We start from the raw sequence: 18,146 nt of genomic DNA, 5'->3' as shown, positions 1-18,146 counted from the left end.
GCTACTGTGTTATAGTCTAGAGTTATGCATTTAGGAAGAGTTTTGCAAAAAAGATAGGAAATGGACCTCGAGAGGACTTTTACCTTTACTAAGCTAAATGCTAACCTTACAATAGCAAGATGGTCACAGTGACAACATGCTGATACTTAGTAGGTGTAATGTTTACCAAGTTGGCAATCTTACAGCTGGGGCTGATGGGAATGTTATTAGTTTTGCAGGTATTGGACAAACAAAATTTGACCAGATGATGGTGCTGGATGAAAGTTTAAGGGATGACCAAAGTTGTTACAGTTCATCCTAAAGGAGGACATGGATGTCTCAATCCAACCGATCCAAAGTAGTGCACTGTCCAACTATCAAGCCAACTTTGACATTGACACTGCTAAAAATAAATTACTAATCAAGAAGAAAGAAAAAAACATGAGCATTATAGTGCAAATATTTTTAGGGCCATCTTTGAAGTCTAACCCCAATATCACCAGCTAGTGAACCCTGCTGCAATGCCATTGTTATTCACACTTTTCGTGCCAATAAGGCAGGGGGGGGGTTTAATCATGCCCTGTCCTACTGCCCTGCTTTGTTTGTAGGAATAAGACAAAAGCATTTCTTGTGCTTAATCCGCCAGCATTATTCAGCATTTTTTTCCATATTTCACTGATACTCTACTCTTGTCCTTGAATGAGGCTTTGCTTATGTCTCTGAAAATCCCATATTCTGTCTAACACATGTCCCAAGACAGAGCCCCACCACCACCAACACCAACACCAACACCACCAGCTCCAGCTCCCTATTTTCTTTTGCTGCTCAGCTTTATCTACACACATTACTCAATCATACAAATACTGCTTGGACAGCGAGAAGTGAGCCCCCGACCGGTCTGTAACAGAATACGTTAACGGCTCCCCTTCCAAAGGGTGTCTCTTTCCGAAAACACTTTGCTTGGGTAATAGTAGTAATATCATAACAAAAGACATCATGCTGGACGGAGCCGGCTGAGAGGTGGCTCCAGAAGGAACCGCAAGCTCTTCACACTCACACTTAGTGGCTAGTATACTTTACACTCATTTAATCAAATTCTCCCAGAAGAGCAAGGCAGAGAGAAAAAAGTAGAGGTAGGGGAGTAATTACTACCACGTTACAACAACACCAAGCCTGCTGGCGATCACGGTGGGTCGACACTTAACAATACCCTCGCGTAACACAAACGATGCGTTTTTAAGAACTTTTTTGTGTCAAAATCAGAGCCATAGATGATAAGGCTCTTAGAAGAGCGCATAGAAGGGTGTGTGCTACACGGCTAATAAATCTCCCAGTGTTGCTTTAATGGAAAGCCCTTGGTAATGAAGTACAAATTGAGCTGTGAAGTCTTAGCTTTGTTGTTTTTGAGGGGAATGGGAGTTTTTCACCCGCAAAATGACTGTTTGACTGATGGTGAGGCTTCTGCATTGAGCATCTATGTATCATATGGGGGGGTGCTTAAAGAGCTTTACAATTTAATATCTTTACCATTCAAATATTCAACTCTGATCAACTTTGTTGGGAAACATTTATCGATTTAGGTTTTTTTTTCCTGTGAGAATCAAATGTTTAGCGGTTTGGATAAAATGACACATCTCATGCACACAAACCAGAGATGCACCGATTTAGCTCTGGCAAGTAAGCCTAACCGTATGTGTGTTTGTATTTGAGTCTACAAACTGCTGCATGGTCAGAGAGGTGGATGGGGAGATTGAGGAAGAGGTCAGGAAAACCACGGCACCCAAAGTGAGGAGAACAAAGTGTCGCAGGGATCCAGGCCACGGCCGCAGGAATTCTGGGACAAGTGACCTATACTTTACAGGCAGCGCAGCCGTACACAGAGCTCTACCATCACAACATAATAACACGGTAGGCTTTTCACAGAGAAGAGCACAGAAGAGAGAAAGGGCTGCTGTAACAAAGAAAGATGGCTCAGGAAATTGTCACTTTTGCTAGCTTTGACATTTTCCAATAATATCACAACATTTAACACCAACTTTTAGATGCGGACAGTCTGACGGGTATATTTGCAACAGTTCAGTTTCATCCCTATAATCTAAGCACAATATCCAGTTGCCTTTGCGCTCAGTCCTCCGTCTGATGTGAACTAAATTGCAAACACGAACGCAGGCTGTGCCATCTGTCTGTGTGTAGGTTGTAATCATAAGCTTTTCTGTGCTGTGGGCCATTTTTCATTTGTTGTGTGGCTTTTAAAGATGGGGCAGCAAAAGATCTATTTGGTCTGGAAAACCACTCTGCTGTTGAACGCTGGTTTGCTGTCAGGGTTGTGTGCCAGAGGAGGACTCTCTCTCTGTTTTCTCTCTGTGTCTCACTTTTATTTTCAATTCATCCAATGCTTTCAGCTTGAATTTCTATAGCGTGTATTTACAAATGAAGAATAAAAACAAGGGTCACAAAGCTTCTGCTTCACTTGTGTAGCCTCTGTGGGTGTGTTTGTGTGACTCAGCCTCGACAGTAAGGAATGTGTTGCTGTTTTGGTTTTTTTACACCAACACTTTCTCTTTATCACACGCCCATCGTAATCCGACTCGCCACTAAATCTGATCCGTGATTCATGCTTTGTGCAGGAAAATGAGCTTTCACTGACTGACACATAGATCTAGTTGCACTGATGCCTTTGCACACCTGTCACTGTGACTGAGCGCAAAACATATTCAGAAATAATAAAGTAAATTCACTTTGAGATGGGGATGCATTCTTATTTATAGCCCCCTTTACAGAGAGGTCAAAGGTTAAGAGTCTGCTTCAAGGTTTCTCAAAGCTGGAGGAGATTCAGCATCTTTCTCAGCATATGTAGCCTATGCCAACATGGAATTAAACCAGAATATGCAGTCCAAAACAAACACAAATCCATGTGCAATGTTGCTGTGGGCTTTGAGGAAAACTTTTGCAACCTTGTTTCAGTCCTCAGGCTGGACAGCCAATCAGTTGTGCTTGCAAGTGTTCTCAAAATAGCCTCTGAATGGTGGGTATGGAAGTTTATTTGCAGTAGGCTTGAAGTAAAAAAAACAGTAGTAAAAACACACTCATGTAGCCCCGATTTGAACTTATGTATTGTGTCGTGAGAACGTGTGTTAGAATCTAAACAAGAACAAAACATAAGTAATATAAACATGTTATCATTTTTAGTTGTCTTTGAGTTTTCGAGTGATCTTGCTTTATTATTGAATGTAACACTCCTAATAAATCACTATTATTACTATTGTCATCAAATGAGTTGTTGTTCACCACGCCGGTAATCCTACCTTGTGTGGAGCCCTAAGGAGCCGGTGGATGCCTGCTAACTGGTTGATGAGTGGGATATCCTCCCTGAAGGTGTAAAGCGGAGGTCTCGTCGGTTCTGGGAAATTCGTGCTGTTGAACGGATCGGTGTCATCTAAAAACTGAACCCTGCAGACAAACGTGGCCATGGTGCATCCATGCAAGTATCTCCTCTGAGGTGGGGCAACACGGTTTAATGAGAGCTGTACCAGCTGTATGGCTCGGGTCGCTGAGCGCTCCTCTCCTGGTAACGACAACAAACCCGGATCACCAAGTGCGCTCCTGTGCGCAGCCTGTCCTCCTCCCTCAGGACAGGGCAGAGGGTAGGAGAGGGGAGTACTGGAAGCCGAAAATGTGGCACTAAGAAAGCGATCAAGTGTCTTGTCTCGCCTTGTTCCTCTTGCTTTGGTTGTGCTCGCCGGAGATTGTTTTGGTGTGTTATTGTCGAAGAGGCAGGTGGTCAGTGATAAAGGGGAGGCAGCAGGCGGACTCCAGCTTGCTACCGGAGAGTGAAGGATCAGCGCAGCTTGGGGCAGCCGGTCTGCTGTCTGTCTGAGTCACAGTAAATCTCTCTCCCCCCCCCCCCCGCCCCCCATATATATTTTCCCCTCTCCCTCCTCCCCATCCCTTCAGATCACAGTCTCCGGTTTAACAGTGGCTTCCTCTATGAATATGAGGTCCACTAATCCTATAAAAATATATATATTTAGAAGAATATGAACATATAAATGTCAAATAATGACCTAATAGGTCGTTGCAATATTAGAGAAAAGGCAATATGCCATAAAGTAATAATACATGAACAAATAGAGTAAATAAAGTATATTCAAGTTGTATAAGGGCTTTTGAATACATAACATTGGAAATTAATTTGGTCAAATATGCTCTGAAAAGCATAAGTTTAGTGTAAATTCACTACAGAGTCCAACAAACCTACAACAAATGAATAAATATTTACTGTTAAACGTCTTGCTGCAAGGTTAAAGTGCAGTATTGACCAATGCTGACCTCTTGTGTCTGAAAATAATACATGCAGTTAATAAAGTATTTCTGTCATTTCCACCAATTCTACAAACTTGGAGTAAATAATAATAATAATAATAATAATAATAATAATAATAATAATAATAATAATAATAATAATAATAATAATAATAATAATGATAATAATAAACTTAATTTGTATGAAACCTTTCATGCAAAAATGCAGCACATGGTGTTTTACTATAAGGGTAAATAGACATACAATAAACATAAAAACAGGGATATAATATATATATATATATATATATATATATATATATATATATATATATATATATATATATATATATATATATATATATTTATAGAAATTAGGTTGGAAAATAGGAAATAAATAAGAATACATAGAATGCATAACATAATATGTAAAATAAAACCCACTGAAAAATTATAATCCTAATAATATTAAAATCACTACCCATATTTGCAGTATGCACATATACTAGATCAACAAGCACTGCAACAGCATCAAAAAGGCTATTTGTAAAGTGCTTTCTTTAAACGCAGTCCTCCAGTCACCAGGTATTTTTGTGTCTGCACCTGTAAACATCATCCATCATTAAATCCCTAAATGGCTAATCAGTGTAGATTACTAATGCGTTACCACTGGAGGGCAGAAAGCCACATCTTTTAACACTAATAAACTTTGAGAAAAACACATCAGCCTCATATTACAATAATGTGCGTCCAACTGCAAGTTAATGACTGGTTGTAAAGTGAAGAACAAAGTACAAAGATATCTTCACCTGACTACCTCTCACTGTAGCCTACACTTTTCACATTCTCCAGCACAGTTAAGAATTACCAGACAGTTAATATAAACACAGGCTTGTAATCTCTAACCTAAAATGTTTTTCTGTCCGTCCCGTCTGAGTGATCACCTGCAAACCTCGAGTCTCACACAAGCCTTTGTCAGATTAACTTGTGTTTCTTCAAAGCTCTCAAGCCACATTTTCAAGCCTTGTTTAGTGACCTATATTGTCTTTGCCCACATTTTGTCCATTCATTGCCTGAACCTCTGCCTCGCTGCGAGTGCTTTTGGAGTTTTGATCCTGTCCATTAAAGATCACTAAGAGATCTGCTTCCCGAGTCGTCTCCACGCTGCCTGACAGAACGCTCCCTAATAAATATTAATCAAATGTAAACAGTAAAAATAAAGCAAATTTTATACACAAATTCTCAAAAACAATATAAATAATAAACATTACATATATTTAAAAAGAAAAAAGTGTAGGAAGAAATATACACTTATATGATTTTAATAACTCAAACAATTAACAATTATATTTATCAAATATACAACACATACAGACAGACGTGAAGACATTAATGTGAGGTTTGGGTCCTGATGGTTTGAATCTTCCATATTTCCGTGAATTGTTGCACATTGACCCTACATTTGTGCTTGTGTCCAATCTTTCCATAACACAAAAACCTACTCTGATTAGAACATTTTATGATGTTGACACACATGCCCTTTCAAGAGGGTGCATTAGATGAACATATACAAAGACTGAGCAAGTCACACGCAGTGCTCGTGCTCTCGGTTTGTCAGCAGTGCTGAGGATCTCCCAGCTTTCACTGAGGAGGCCTGTCGCACATTTTGGATCTGTAGACTGGAATAAATCCACAGACACCATGAGACTGTTTCTTCCAAACCCGGGCCTGGATGACCGGATCCCCTCTCACGCGGACCTGGAGAGGATGGAGAAGGAGAAGGCAGGAGACAGGCCCAAATGGGACAACAAAACCCAGTATCTGCTCACCTGTGTGGGCTTCTGTGTGGGACTTGGCAACGTCTGGAGGTTCCCTTACCTGTGTCAGAGCCACGGAGGAGGTAGGCTGGGATGAGACCGAACTTTCTCTTTCTGAGTTGCAAAATGAGCAGCGTGCATGAATTATAAAAATTATCTATATGTGTCTTTACCTGTTTCCAAAAGATTAGTCAGTCTACATTTGGTCAAAATTGAACCTCATACCAAACATCCATAATTATAATGGTTTGTTAAACATTAACTAACACATTTGAAGTTATCTACTCATTAAAGCTGAGCTTTTAAATCGTAAACCCTAACCCTAAAGCATATTAGCATAGGGTTTGCAAAAAAGTGTCTTTAAAATAATTTTTATAAATAAATTATTAAATAAATTATAATTACTCAGTGTAAGAATGATAATAAATAAATACAATTAAATGATAATAATACTACACAAATTAAAAAGGTTTCTATTTCTTAAGTGTTAATTGGCTAGTCCTAAAATTTAAATAAAATGTAAGCTTTGTTAGCATCACTTGTGTGCATAATATGTTTTTGTTTATGTCTATTTTTTTCATTAAAGACAAAATTCTGGTGTGAATTGAGCAAACACACTGCATTATTCAAAGTGGCACTATGAAACCATGATGCATTATTATGAATCTTATATCTGCACTTAAAGTGATTTAGGTTAAATATTAACTTGTAGTGGTGAATGAACGCTGTATAAAGCTAGAATGTGCCTTTAACAGCAAACACCAAATGATGCGTTAAACAACTGTACATCCTCATTTCCTAGCTTGTAAATTTTAAAACACCAATGTTAATCGCCGGCAGATTCCTTGAACTTTACCCCTTGGCTGTGAGGAGGCGGGACTACATGGGTCATTCCAGAATTGGAGGACAATTTAGACCTCAACACTTTTAAAAAATGAACCTTTTATTTTATTATTTTTTGTTATGTATTTAGGAAAAACAGATAATAAACAAAGGCATCAAATGAACACTTTTTATTAGACGTTTTATTTGTTGTGTGCCATGTTTTGTGCAACCCTGTGACACTCATTAAGCAGAAAAAGGTATTTTTAAAAACATTCAATAAAACTCTTTACTATTAAGTAAAGAAAGTCACATTTATATTAAATACTCATGTAGTTTTGGATAAAACTGGTTTAATGTTAATTTAAGTAGCTTTTTTAATCGATCTTGCCCAACTTTTCAATTGTTAGTTTCTTTTTACCAATTTCAGTATTTAATTTGAAATATTTGCTCAAATACATTATGCATACAATTAATCAAGCTATTAAAAGGACATTAGTTTAAACTTTTGTGAGCTGAAAAAATTATTTAAGGTTATTTTAACAGAAAATTATATAGTAACAGGGTTGAAATTAGAGTAACAGGGTTGCGTAAAGTAACAGGGTTGAATGGCTACATATTTTTGGTTGTAGATCATGACATAAAGGTGACAAATAAATACTCAGGACCACAGAAATGTTGTTTGATAATATGTTATATATATTTTCCAATGAAGGATTAACAGGATCAATATCCTCAATATACACTGGACAAATATAAAACATGGAGTTCACTGAGGTAGTCAAACAACCTCACAGTGGAAAGGCCCCAGGGGTTGATGAGATGCGTCCAGAAATGCTGAAGGCTTTGGGTGTGGAGGGGCTGTCTTGGTGGACACGCCTCGTCAACATTGCATGGAAGTCTGGGAGAGTGCCTAGGGGGTGGCAAACCGGGGTGGTGGTTCCCCTATTCAAAAAGGGGGACCAGAGAGTGTGTGCCAACTACAAGGGTATTACACTTCTCAGCCTCCCTGGTAAAGTCTATTCCAAGGTGCTGGAAAGGAGGGTTCGGCCGATAGTTGAACCTCTGATTGAAGAGGAATAATGTGGATTCCGTCCTGGCCGTAGAACAACGGACCAACTCTTCACTCTCGCAAGGATCCTGGAGGGGGCCTGGGAGTACGCCCAACCGGTCTTCATGTGTTTTGTGGATCTGGAGAAGGCATATGACCGGGTCCCACGGATGATACTTTGGGACGTGCTGCCGGAATATGGAATGGGGGTCACTTCTGAGGGCCATCCAATCCCTGTACGCCCAAAGCGAGAATTGTGTCCGGATACTCGGCAGTAAGTCGGACTCGTTCCCAGTGGATGTTGGCCTCCGCCAGGGCTGCGCTTTATCACCAATCCAGTTTGTGATATTCATGGTCAGGATATCGAGGCGCAGTCGTGGAGAAGAGGGGTTGCAGTTCGGTCGCCTGAGGAGCATCATCAATCTGTAACCTTCAGCAGTCACTGGATCGGTTCGCAGCCGAGTGTGAGGCGGTTGGGATGAGGATCAGCACCTCAAAATCTGAGGCCATGGTTTTCAGCAGGAAACCAGTGGATTGCCTACTCCGGCTAGGAAATGAGCCTTTACCCCAAGTGAAGGAGTTCAAGTACCTTGGGTTCTTGTTCGCGTGTGAGGGGACAATGGAGCGAGAGATTGGCCAGAGAATCGGAGCAGCGGGGGCGGTATTGCATTCGCTTTACCGCACCATTGTGACGAAAAGAGAGCTGAGCCATAAGGCAAAGTTCTCGATCTAACGGGCGCTTTTCGTTCCTACCCTCACCTATGGTCATGAAGGCTGCGTCATGACCGAAAGAACGAGATTGCGGGTACAAGTGGGCAAAATGGGTTTTCTCAGACGGGTGGCTGGCGTCTCCCTTAGAGATAGGGTGAGAAGCTCAGTCATCCGTGGGAGACCCGGAGTAGAGCCGCTGCTCCTTTGCCTTGAAAGGAGCCAGTTGAGATGGTTCGGGCATCTAGTATGGAGCCACCTGGGCGCCTCCCTAGGGAGGTGTTCCAGGCACGTCCAGCTAGGAGGAGACCCCGGGGAAGACCCAGGACTCCGTGGAGAGATTATATCTTCTCACTGGCCTGGGAACGCCTCGGGATCACCCAATCGGAGCTGGCGAATGTGGCCCGGAAAAGGGGTTTGGGGTTCCCTACTGTAGCTGCTGTCGCCGCGACCCAACCCCGGATAAGCGGTAGACGATGGATAGATGGAAAAAAACATTATATTATGCTAAATTATACAATCACATGACATTTTATTATCAATAATAGAGTAAACTGAAGGAAATGCAACCCTGTTACTGAATATCAACCCTGTTACTCTAATTACAGTAACAGGGTTGCAAATCAATGTTAATTTTAGCTTTTACCTCAGGAATTAATGCTAGCTGCACAATGTAATGCTACTGTCAAGGAATGGACACACTTAGATATCTAACTAAAGAAATATATGTTTGAAATTAATTTGTTTTAGTCTCACAATGTGAGTAACAGGGTTGCGTTTGTGTGAGTGCCACACTCCATCAAGAGTGAAAAGATTGGAAATATATTAAAAAATAAAAGGGAGGACTTACCTTTGGTCTACCCATGGTAGTAGCACATGACTTGCTGATGTCATTTCCTCTGTGTCATGTGACCAACAGTTTTTTCACTTCCTCTGCCAAGCTAAAAAGGTTTCGGTAACAGGGTAGCGCGCATGTTGTGGGACACACTTTCAGTGTAAAATTATTGTTATTTAAAATATGTTTATGATTTAAAAAAAGTTATTTTACCATTACAAGAGACATATATCAATAGAATAATACTAAAAAAAGTAAATAAAAAACATATATTAAATGTTATATTTGACATGCAAGTTGGTCACCAAGAATCTGGGACACGAGAAAAATGCTATTTTAGGGGGTTTTAGAGCTATTTGATATTTTAAATAATATTTTGAAACAACTTTTTCTGCAACTTTATATACATTTTGTCTCAATACAAGTATATTTAACACAACATATTTTTGGGCATGGATTATTAGATTTTTTATATGTGGGACATGAAATGTCCTCCAATTCTGGAATGACCCACATGTAAACATAAACATGGCCTTAAGAGAGATGCTCCAATATCAACATCACTTATCAGACAAACCATTACTCAAGATGATAAATCCTAATTTATATTAGCCAGAGCTGCACAGATGACGGAACAAGTACAGTATTTTGTTTTTGTATTGTATTAAATGACTGGCTACTTGTGCACAGCTGTACTTTTAACTATGCTAACGTCACTAGCTCACAAAGACAAAACTAACATGCTGATGTTTTGCAGGTGTAATATTTACCACATTCATGTTAGTATGTTAGCATGCTAACATTTGATAATTAGTAGTAAATACAAAGTAGCCTATAGTTGAGGCTGATGGGAATGTAGTTTGCAGGTATTATGTCATACACAAATTCAAGTGATTGCGATTTATTCTGCAGTGGACATTAGTACCAAAACTCAAAACCATATATGCTAGTGGGGCTCGAGGAAAATCAGGGGATCATCAAATTGGTAGACTTTATCGTAGTGTGTGGTGGTGTCAGTATCTGCAGAGACCCTGCGCTCTGCCTGTATTTTCTATTTTCTTATTATCTTGCTGTGTTTGGGACGTTTCCAAGCGTCAACAAAGCGCCTCTGTGCCCCATACAGGGGGTGTAACCCCAAGCCAATAAGCAGGGTGTCAAACACAACCACTTTACCCCTCAGCGTCTCCAGACTCTGCTGATACCAAGGTACAATAAGGTACCTGTAGTGTATGTATGATACACAGCGGTGGGATTTAACAAAGCCAAACAGATAGGAAATTGCCACACACACACACACACACACACAGAAACTCAAAGATCACCAACCGGTGTTTCAGCTAAAACAAAGCAAACTGCTTCAGGGAAAACCATATATTTATTCATTTTGATATTTTCTAATAATTGAATAGGCTACATAAGATGGTTTAGATCAGTGGTTCCCAACCACCGTGGGTCATTTGGTACCGGGCCGCACAGAAAGATTGAATAAAAAAATATTTTATTTTGAAAGGTTTTATTTTGAAAAATCACCGGATACATCTGTCTGTTCGTCTGTGTCTCTTGACACATGTCAAGACGCTCGTCTGTCACGTGATACTTTACTTCAATCCCACAAGCAACAATGAGTGGAAAACAAACATCTTTAAAGACCTTTTTTGGAAAAGGGAAAAGACCCAATGAGGAGACATTTAAAAGACAATATCCGGAGTTCTACTTAAAATACGTGTTTATCACTACAGGTGATTCTCATGCGCCGCTCTGCATAATATACAGGCTCGCAAATGAGGCAACGAAGCCTTCATAATGGCTTCGCTGGCACCCGGCGTTAAAAGACAAGCCCTTGGAGACTTTTTGAAAGAAAAAAACATGAACAAGAAGGACATAAACAATTACTGATGGCCACCACATCAACACATGCGAGTGCACTGAGAGCGTCATACTTAGTGACTAACTGTATTGCTAAGAGAAGAAACCTTTAACTATTGGTGAAGAATTTATACTCCTATATTGGACTGGCTCGTTGCAGAGACACAAGCTCAGGGATCCCACTAATTCAACGTAATGGTGAGTTGGCCTTGTGACCTTGTTATCTTGGACAACCATGAACCTTCAAGGCAATGCTGAGATAAGATGAAAACATTTTTAGAAGTGGAAATCCGATTTCCCAACAATCTCTGTGACACTGATGTCAAGATGCAAGCATGAGCTGCCGTTCAGGAGTCTGCATGTTAAATCTCAAGAGGTTAACATTTAACTCGTATTACTACGGAGAGCTTCAGAGACACAACGACCTCTAGTTGAATTAAAATCCCCTAGGCAACAATATGTCAAACACTTAAGACACTTTATTGTCATTGTGGACAACAAAATTATGTTTGGTAACTTTCAGTGAACAGCAGCAATAGAGAACAAGATACAAATCAGAAAGGAGATAATAATAATAAAACGGCATTGCACAAATTGTATATTCAAGACGATAATAATCTGACATTTCACATCAGCTGTTTTTGGCATCTTCTATCAGAAGGAGTCCTGATAACAGAGTGAACTTTCAGCCCGGAGATGTTCCAACAATCAGACATGGTTACAGTAAACAAGCTATTTCTATGCTAACACACACTTTTCTTTTATCTCTCGTAACATTGTGTTCCCAGGTGCTTTTATGATCCCTTTTCTTATCCTGCTTGTCCTGGAGGGAATACCACTGTTGTACCTGGAGTTTGCCATCGGCCAACGCCTTAGAAAGGGTAGTGTAGGGGTTTGGGCTGCAATTAACCCCTACATGACTGGAGTTGGTAAGTGCATGCATAAGTGATTTTTAGTCCAATATAAAAGGCTGCTGGTTCTCTGTTCTCGAGTTAAAATGGTACATACACTTACTTGCTAACGTGAGGCTATAAAGGATAGACGCCACGGTTAAATGACTTGAATGTTCGACTTCCCCACTGAGTGGATGAGTTTCCCCATCCTCAGCATGATGAGTTTTAATGTCCCCGACAACGTCTGTAGTGTCATTTAGACATTAGACACGTAAAAGCTTACTGACATACTTTATGTCGTAGAACAAAACATGAATACTTAAGCTTGTGTTTACCACAGAACTGATTTCAGGCATCTAACCAAAAAACTCAAAACACTCATTGACTTTGAGACATGGGAACCAGAAGTGCAAAAAACGCTAACTGATTCTGGGTTTTAGCGCTCTACCTATGGTTATGGTTAGAAGTCCTTGTGCACACTTTGCACTATGGAAGTCCATTAACACCTACAGTATTACAGTCTGTCATTTTTGTGGTGCAAAATGTAACACTGTTTCTTTTCCCCTTTGGTTACAGGTATTGCATCCATGACTGTCTCATTCTTAGTGGGCATGTACTACAACACCATCATAGCCTGGGTGATGTGGTACTTCTTCAACTCTTTCCAGAGCCCGCTGCCATGGAGCCAATGTCCTCTCAACGATAATCTCACAGGCATGTCAACATTTATAGAAAAAAAATTCAGTTTTACATTTTACGATCCATTTTGAAGATTGTTTTTCTTTTTCCCCCCCCTTCCTGTAGCTCGAGTGTCAGAATGTCAACGCAGCTCTCCAGTGGACTACTTCTGGTACAGAGAGACGCTGAACACCTCAGAGGCTATAGAGGACGCTGGAAGTGTGCAGTGGTGGATGGTGCTGTGTTTGGCTGCTGCTTGGAGTGTGCTCTATTTTTGCTGCATTAGAGGGATTGAGACCACAGGCAAGGTAAGGTGGCAAGTACGAGCCATGTCTGGCCAAACATAATAGTTTTAAAAGTTGAAATTGGAATATGGTGGATTTTATAGGTCATTCTCATCTACGGTTTCACTTATTTCGTCTCTCGCTTTAGTTTTGTTGCACCCGAGGTCAGGCCTCATGTAATGGATTTTATTCCACGGTCACTATCTTGGCTTGTCATAGCAGGAACATTGTGGGTGTAACTAATAGCATATTGTAAATGATGGCTCAGTTCCATTAACCCTATGAACCAGCATGCACGATAACAAGGCCCTGACACCTAAATAGAGTGTTGCCATAATTACTGTATTTAGTTCCACTTGTGTTTTCCCTGCAAAGGTAAAGTTGTTACAAAATCCCCAATAATTGTCTGCTTCATCTACATTAAAATCGGTATTAATACTTAAACAATCTTTCCAGCTCGTTTAAAAGAGCCAATGCTTTTGCTTTTGTATGTGGTTTCACTTGTTAACATTTAGGCTGGCTATATTTAAATGGTGACAAGTGTTAATTAGGTAGTTTTGGAGGGTTAGCTGGTGAGCTGTTTCCCCCTGCTTCCTTTACTAAGCTACTGTAAATATTACGAGTTAAGAAATCAAGTTTAAAGACATCCTGACCAACTCCGTACTTAAAACGCAGATATGTAATTCAATAATCTTCTAACTCCTGGACAGAAAGCAAATACGTTTATTACCCAACCTTTAAATTGTGTAGGGTTTACAACAGGTTTCTTGTAAATGTGGTCTTGATTTTGAGAACGCAGGCTATAAACAATACCAATTTGTGTGATATAATGTTTGTTTCTTACAGAAACCATACCAGTTATTTAAATATAATATAATGTTTTTTTTAAAATGGTGGAAATTGCTGCTTTAAGATTTCTCTCTCATCTCTGTCAGGCTGTGTACGTCACCTCCACTCTGCCATACGTGGTCCTCACCATCTTCCTCATCAGAGGACTGACTCTGAAAGGGTCTGTAGAGGGAATCAAGTTCCTGTTCACACCAGATGTTAGTAAAGTTTAATGTTAATCATTTAAATACTTTCTCCCTGCCATCAGCATCAAATACATAACACTCTGCTGATGATGTCATTGATTTCTAGCTAGATGAGTTGGTGAAGCCATCAACGTGGTTGGATGCAGGAGCTCAAGTGTTTTACTCCTTCTCTCTGGCCTCTGGAGGTCTCATCTCATTCTCCAGCTACAACCCTGTTCAGTAAGTACATGTTACTCTCATCAGCTGAGATGAACAGAATAAAGTGCCATGAGGCATGTATTTCATATTCTTAATTATTCTTTTTTTTCTAGCAACAATTGTGAGCAAGATGCTGTTATCATCTCCATTATTAATGGCTGTACTTCTATCTATGCTGCCACCGTCATCTACTCCATAATTGGCTTCCGGGCAACAGAGCAGTTTGATGCCTGCGTTAATGAGTATGTGCACGGAACATTACGTCAATTTATTTAAGTTTATCAAGGCAAAAGTAAAGAACCTTTTCTCAGTCACACATGTTCCTAAATTTCCTCTTTTAGAAACATCATGTTGCTGCTGAATGCATTTGATCTTTCTGAGGGGACGGTCACAGACAGCAACTATGATGAAATGCTGCAAAAGCTCAACAGCACGATCTCAGGGCCAGAGGTCATTCAGGGGCTGGACCTCAGCACCTGCAACCTTATGACTTTTCTTAGTGATGTATGTTTTTTTTGGCATCATGTTTGTATTACTTGTAAACTCCATTGTGTATGGAAGCCCATATAAGTCGAAGAGAGGGGGGAAAAAAGATCCTGTAAGTCATTACAGTGATTTTCTTGAAATTATGACTTTTGAAAAAAAAAAAAATAATGAGAAACTTTCTCAAAATAATGAATTAGTATTGAAATATAATGAAAGACTTTCTAAAAATATTAATGACTTAATATCTCAAAATACGTTTCTCTTTAATTTGAGATACTATGTCATTATTTCTAGGTATGAAGTCATTATTTTTAGAAAGTTTGTCGTCATCATGACTGGGTCTTTTTCTCTATCATTAATAGATCACTAATTCTTCAATTTATCTTTTTTTTTTTATTGGTGGAAATGAGCTTCCATAATCGAAAGTTGCGACTGATTGTGCACTTGTTTTCTAGGGAGTGGAGGGAACGGGTCTAGCCTTTATCGTGTTCACAGAGGCCATCACAAAGATGCCCTTTTCTCCCCTATGGTCCGTCCTCTTTTTCATCATGCTCTTCTGTCTCGGGCTCTCCACCATGTTTGGAAGTATTGAGGGAGTCGTGGTTCCCCTACAGGACCTACAGATCTTTCCTAAGAAGTGTCCTAAAGAGGTGCTCACAGGTAAATGATCCTAGACCCATGTGTCCTGACGGTTCATACATTGTACAGCAGAATAAGGGTTGTGAATAAGATACATACCACAGTCAATGAGATATTTTGTGTTTTTCTTCAGGAATTGTATGCTTCTCATCCTTCTTGATTGCGCTCATCTTTGCTCTGCGGTCTGGTAATTACTGGTTAGCACTCTTTGACAGCTACGCAGGCTCCATCCCTCTGCTCATTATTGCCTTCTGTGAGATGACTGGTATAGCCTACGTGTATGGAATAGATAGGTAAGTGGTTAACCCAACTTCAACAGGAGATAGCTAAGCCATAATGAATCCCATGAATGTAGTTGGTGTTTATTATACCTTTCTTAAACCAGGTTGTATACAATCAATTATTATTACATGACTACAGTCCTGCATCAGACCTAATTTCATTGAGAGTGCTGAGTCAGATCTACTTTTTTTGACAGGTTCAATGAAGATATTGAGTTCATGATTGGACACAAACCCAACATCTTCTGGCAGGCCGCGTGGAGAGTGGTCAGCCCTTTGATTGTCTTAATCATCTTTGTGTTTTACTTTGTCACCAAAGTCAGCGCTGAACTCACTTACATCACCTGGAATCCAAGCTCGGTATGTTTCACAAGTGTTGTTAGTTATATTCTTCCATATTATTGTATTTAAAAAAAACGTTTTTACGTGTCATGTTTACAGGAAAACTTCCCGGTGTTGGAGACAGTTCCCTATCCTGACTGGGTCTATGTTATTATTTTCCTTCTGGCTGGAGTTCCCAGTCTTTTGATCCCAGGATTTGCTTTATACAAATTATTCCAAAGATGCTGCTGCAAGAAAACCATCAAAAAACTTGATCTCATCACTGTATCTGCCAAAGTCGACATGTATGACACTAACTAGATTGTCATACACCATTTTTGACTGAAGGAGCTGCAACTAGAGGACTCAACACAAACAAGCCCTTTGACTATATGTTATACCTAAAAACATTTGAGTGAATGACAATAAAAATCAAGGGTTCAAACCTTCTGTGTAGAGTTTTTTCCCCGTGGGCGCTCTGGTGTCCTACCCCTGTACAAGGTGTACCCTTATTTTCGGCCCATTCTCAAAAAGCCTGGTGCTGACCCAGCTGACCTAAACCATTACCGGCCCATCTCCAAAACCCTTGAGCGAGTTGTTGTTGCTCAACTTAAGCTGCACCTCGACACAAACAACCAACAAACTCACCAACGACCTCCTCCGTGCAGCGGACTCTGGACTACTCACCATCCTTATCCTCCTTGACCTCACCACTGCCTTTGACACCAGACACTCATCCAGAGCCTGGCTGACATTGGGATCTCTGGTGTCCTTGGGTATCTTGAAAGGCGCCTCCAAATAAAATGTATTATTATTATTATTATTTTCTGTAACCAGTGTAGCATTAAAGCATGGCGGAATTAACAAGCTAGCTAACCAGCCAGCTGTGTGCTAGTTAGCAAGCTAGCTTGCTAGTTCAGCAAATAATTTTATTTTGTAGTCAAATGACCACGGAAAACAGTTTAATGTGCGTTCTACTCTCATTCTATTCCTATGGTATACATTGACGGCTTCAGTGACTTGCTTAAAATCAGCCTTGATATGGCTGCTATAGCTCTGTAAATGCCGACGTTATAATTTTTTGTTAAGTTATCTCATTTGAAGGAAACACCGATAAGGTTTATATTGCTTAACAATTACACTGCATAATTTTTCCCCCTGACTCAAATAGGTAAATCTCTTTCTCTACTCATTAACATTTTAATAACTACTCAAATAATTAACAAAAGCATGGTTGAGCATTTGTATTACACATCTGAGAGAATATGGACTACACGTGCCTATGCTGATATGATAAGCTTGTAGATCCAACGCAATAAAACAGTCTTGAGATTGCTCAAGGATTGTAAAAGACGAGCTATGTATAGATAAGCTATGATAGAAAATGTGTTGCCTCTGTACAGTATTTCATTATATCTTTCAAACAAAATAAGACACATTGTTAGAGTTTTGCAACATATTTTGGACATTCTTGTTAACTATGAAGAAAATCTTTTGGTCTTAATCTTCATGTGACAAACTGGGGTCCCCGCAGACCCCAGAGCTATACTCTCTATATCTCACAGGTGCTTTATTAAATTATTCCAATGATCATGACATTGATAATCAATTTGTTCCTAATGACTTCATATCAATGTTTTCTGTTTTATTAGTGCTTTTAAAAATACTAAATATGTATAATATGAATTGGGGTCCCTGGTCAAGAGCACCCGATTGCAGCCTATGCAGTTTTAATATATTAAATAGAATAGATAGAAAAGGTGTTTGCCATGGGTCCGAATTTAAAGTATCCCACACTGTCAGAGGGGTAGGGGCATTTTGAAGGAGACAGACACAGTTGATTTCCTGATGTGCTCCGTTTTGTTTTATATAATATGTTTTCTTTCTTCAGATGACATTAATTACATAACTAATAATGTTTTGAGAAGAAATTAGTTAACATTTTGCTATGA

General features: G+C 39.7%; 2 protein-coding genes across 7 annotated transcripts in view; one reads left to right on the top strand and one right to left on the bottom strand.

Annotated features, from left to right (window-relative positions):
- Window positions 1-3,841, bottom strand: part of fhod3a (formin homology 2 domain containing 3a) — a 52,065-nt gene extending 48,224 nt beyond the window's left edge. For all 5 annotated transcript variants that reach the window (XR_003833043.1, XM_029443581.1, XM_029443582.1 and 2 more), the window contains exon 1: window positions 3,285-3,841. Coding sequence is in view for 4 of the 5 variants with exons in the window: in XM_029443581.1 (XP_029299441.1) it covers window positions 3,285-3,449 (165 nt within the window). In the remaining variant the exon portion in view is untranslated. The remainder of the gene's footprint in view (window positions 1-3,284) is intronic.
- A 2,141-nt stretch (window positions 3,842-5,982) lies between these two features.
- Window positions 5,983-17,773, top strand: LOC115015936 (sodium-dependent neutral amino acid transporter B(0)AT1-like). Of its 2 annotated transcripts, none has more exons than XM_029443591.1 (12): window positions 5,983-6,181; window positions 12,169-12,309; window positions 12,850-12,987; window positions 13,078-13,259; window positions 14,171-14,281; window positions 14,376-14,488; window positions 14,581-14,709; window positions 14,809-14,971; window positions 15,409-15,613; window positions 15,726-15,885; window positions 16,071-16,233; window positions 16,315-17,773. In XM_029443591.1, the coding sequence occupies exons 1-12, from the start codon at window positions 5,983-5,985 to the stop codon at window positions 16,513-16,515; spliced, it is 1,905 nt and encodes a 634-aa protein (XP_029299451.1). In that variant the 3' UTR covers window positions 16,516-17,773. The 2 variants fall into 2 exon arrangements, with proteins under 2 accessions (XP_029299451.1, XP_029299452.1); XM_029443592.1 differs by lacking the exon at window positions 5,983-6,181 and adding an exon at window positions 11,440-11,578.
- Window positions 17,774-18,146: the final 373 nt, after the last annotated feature.

The sequence above is a fragment of the Cottoperca gobio genome, chromosome 11, assembly GCF_900634415.1.
Source record: "Cottoperca gobio chromosome 11, fCotGob3.1, whole genome shotgun sequence".
Lineage (NCBI taxonomy): Eukaryota > Metazoa > Chordata > Actinopteri > Perciformes > Bovichtidae > Cottoperca > Cottoperca gobio.
This window is presented reverse-complemented; position numbering and strand designations above follow the sequence as displayed.

What these genes read in the sequence shown, in the direction of transcription:
- LOC115015936 (XM_029443591.1), top strand. Translation starts at nt 5,983, where the DNA reads ATGAGACTGTTTCTTCCAAACCCGGGCCTGGATGACCGGATCCCCTCT. An exon ending in TCCAGCTACAACCCTGTTCA is followed by an intron (nt 14,489 to 14,580) that starts GTAAGTACATGT and finishes TTTTTTTTCTAG; the next exon opens with CAACAATTGTGAGCAAGATG. An exon ending in TACGTGTATGGAATAGATAG is followed by an intron (nt 15,886 to 16,070) that starts GTAAGTGGTTAA and finishes TTTTTTTGACAG; the next exon opens with GTTCAATGAAGATATTGAGT.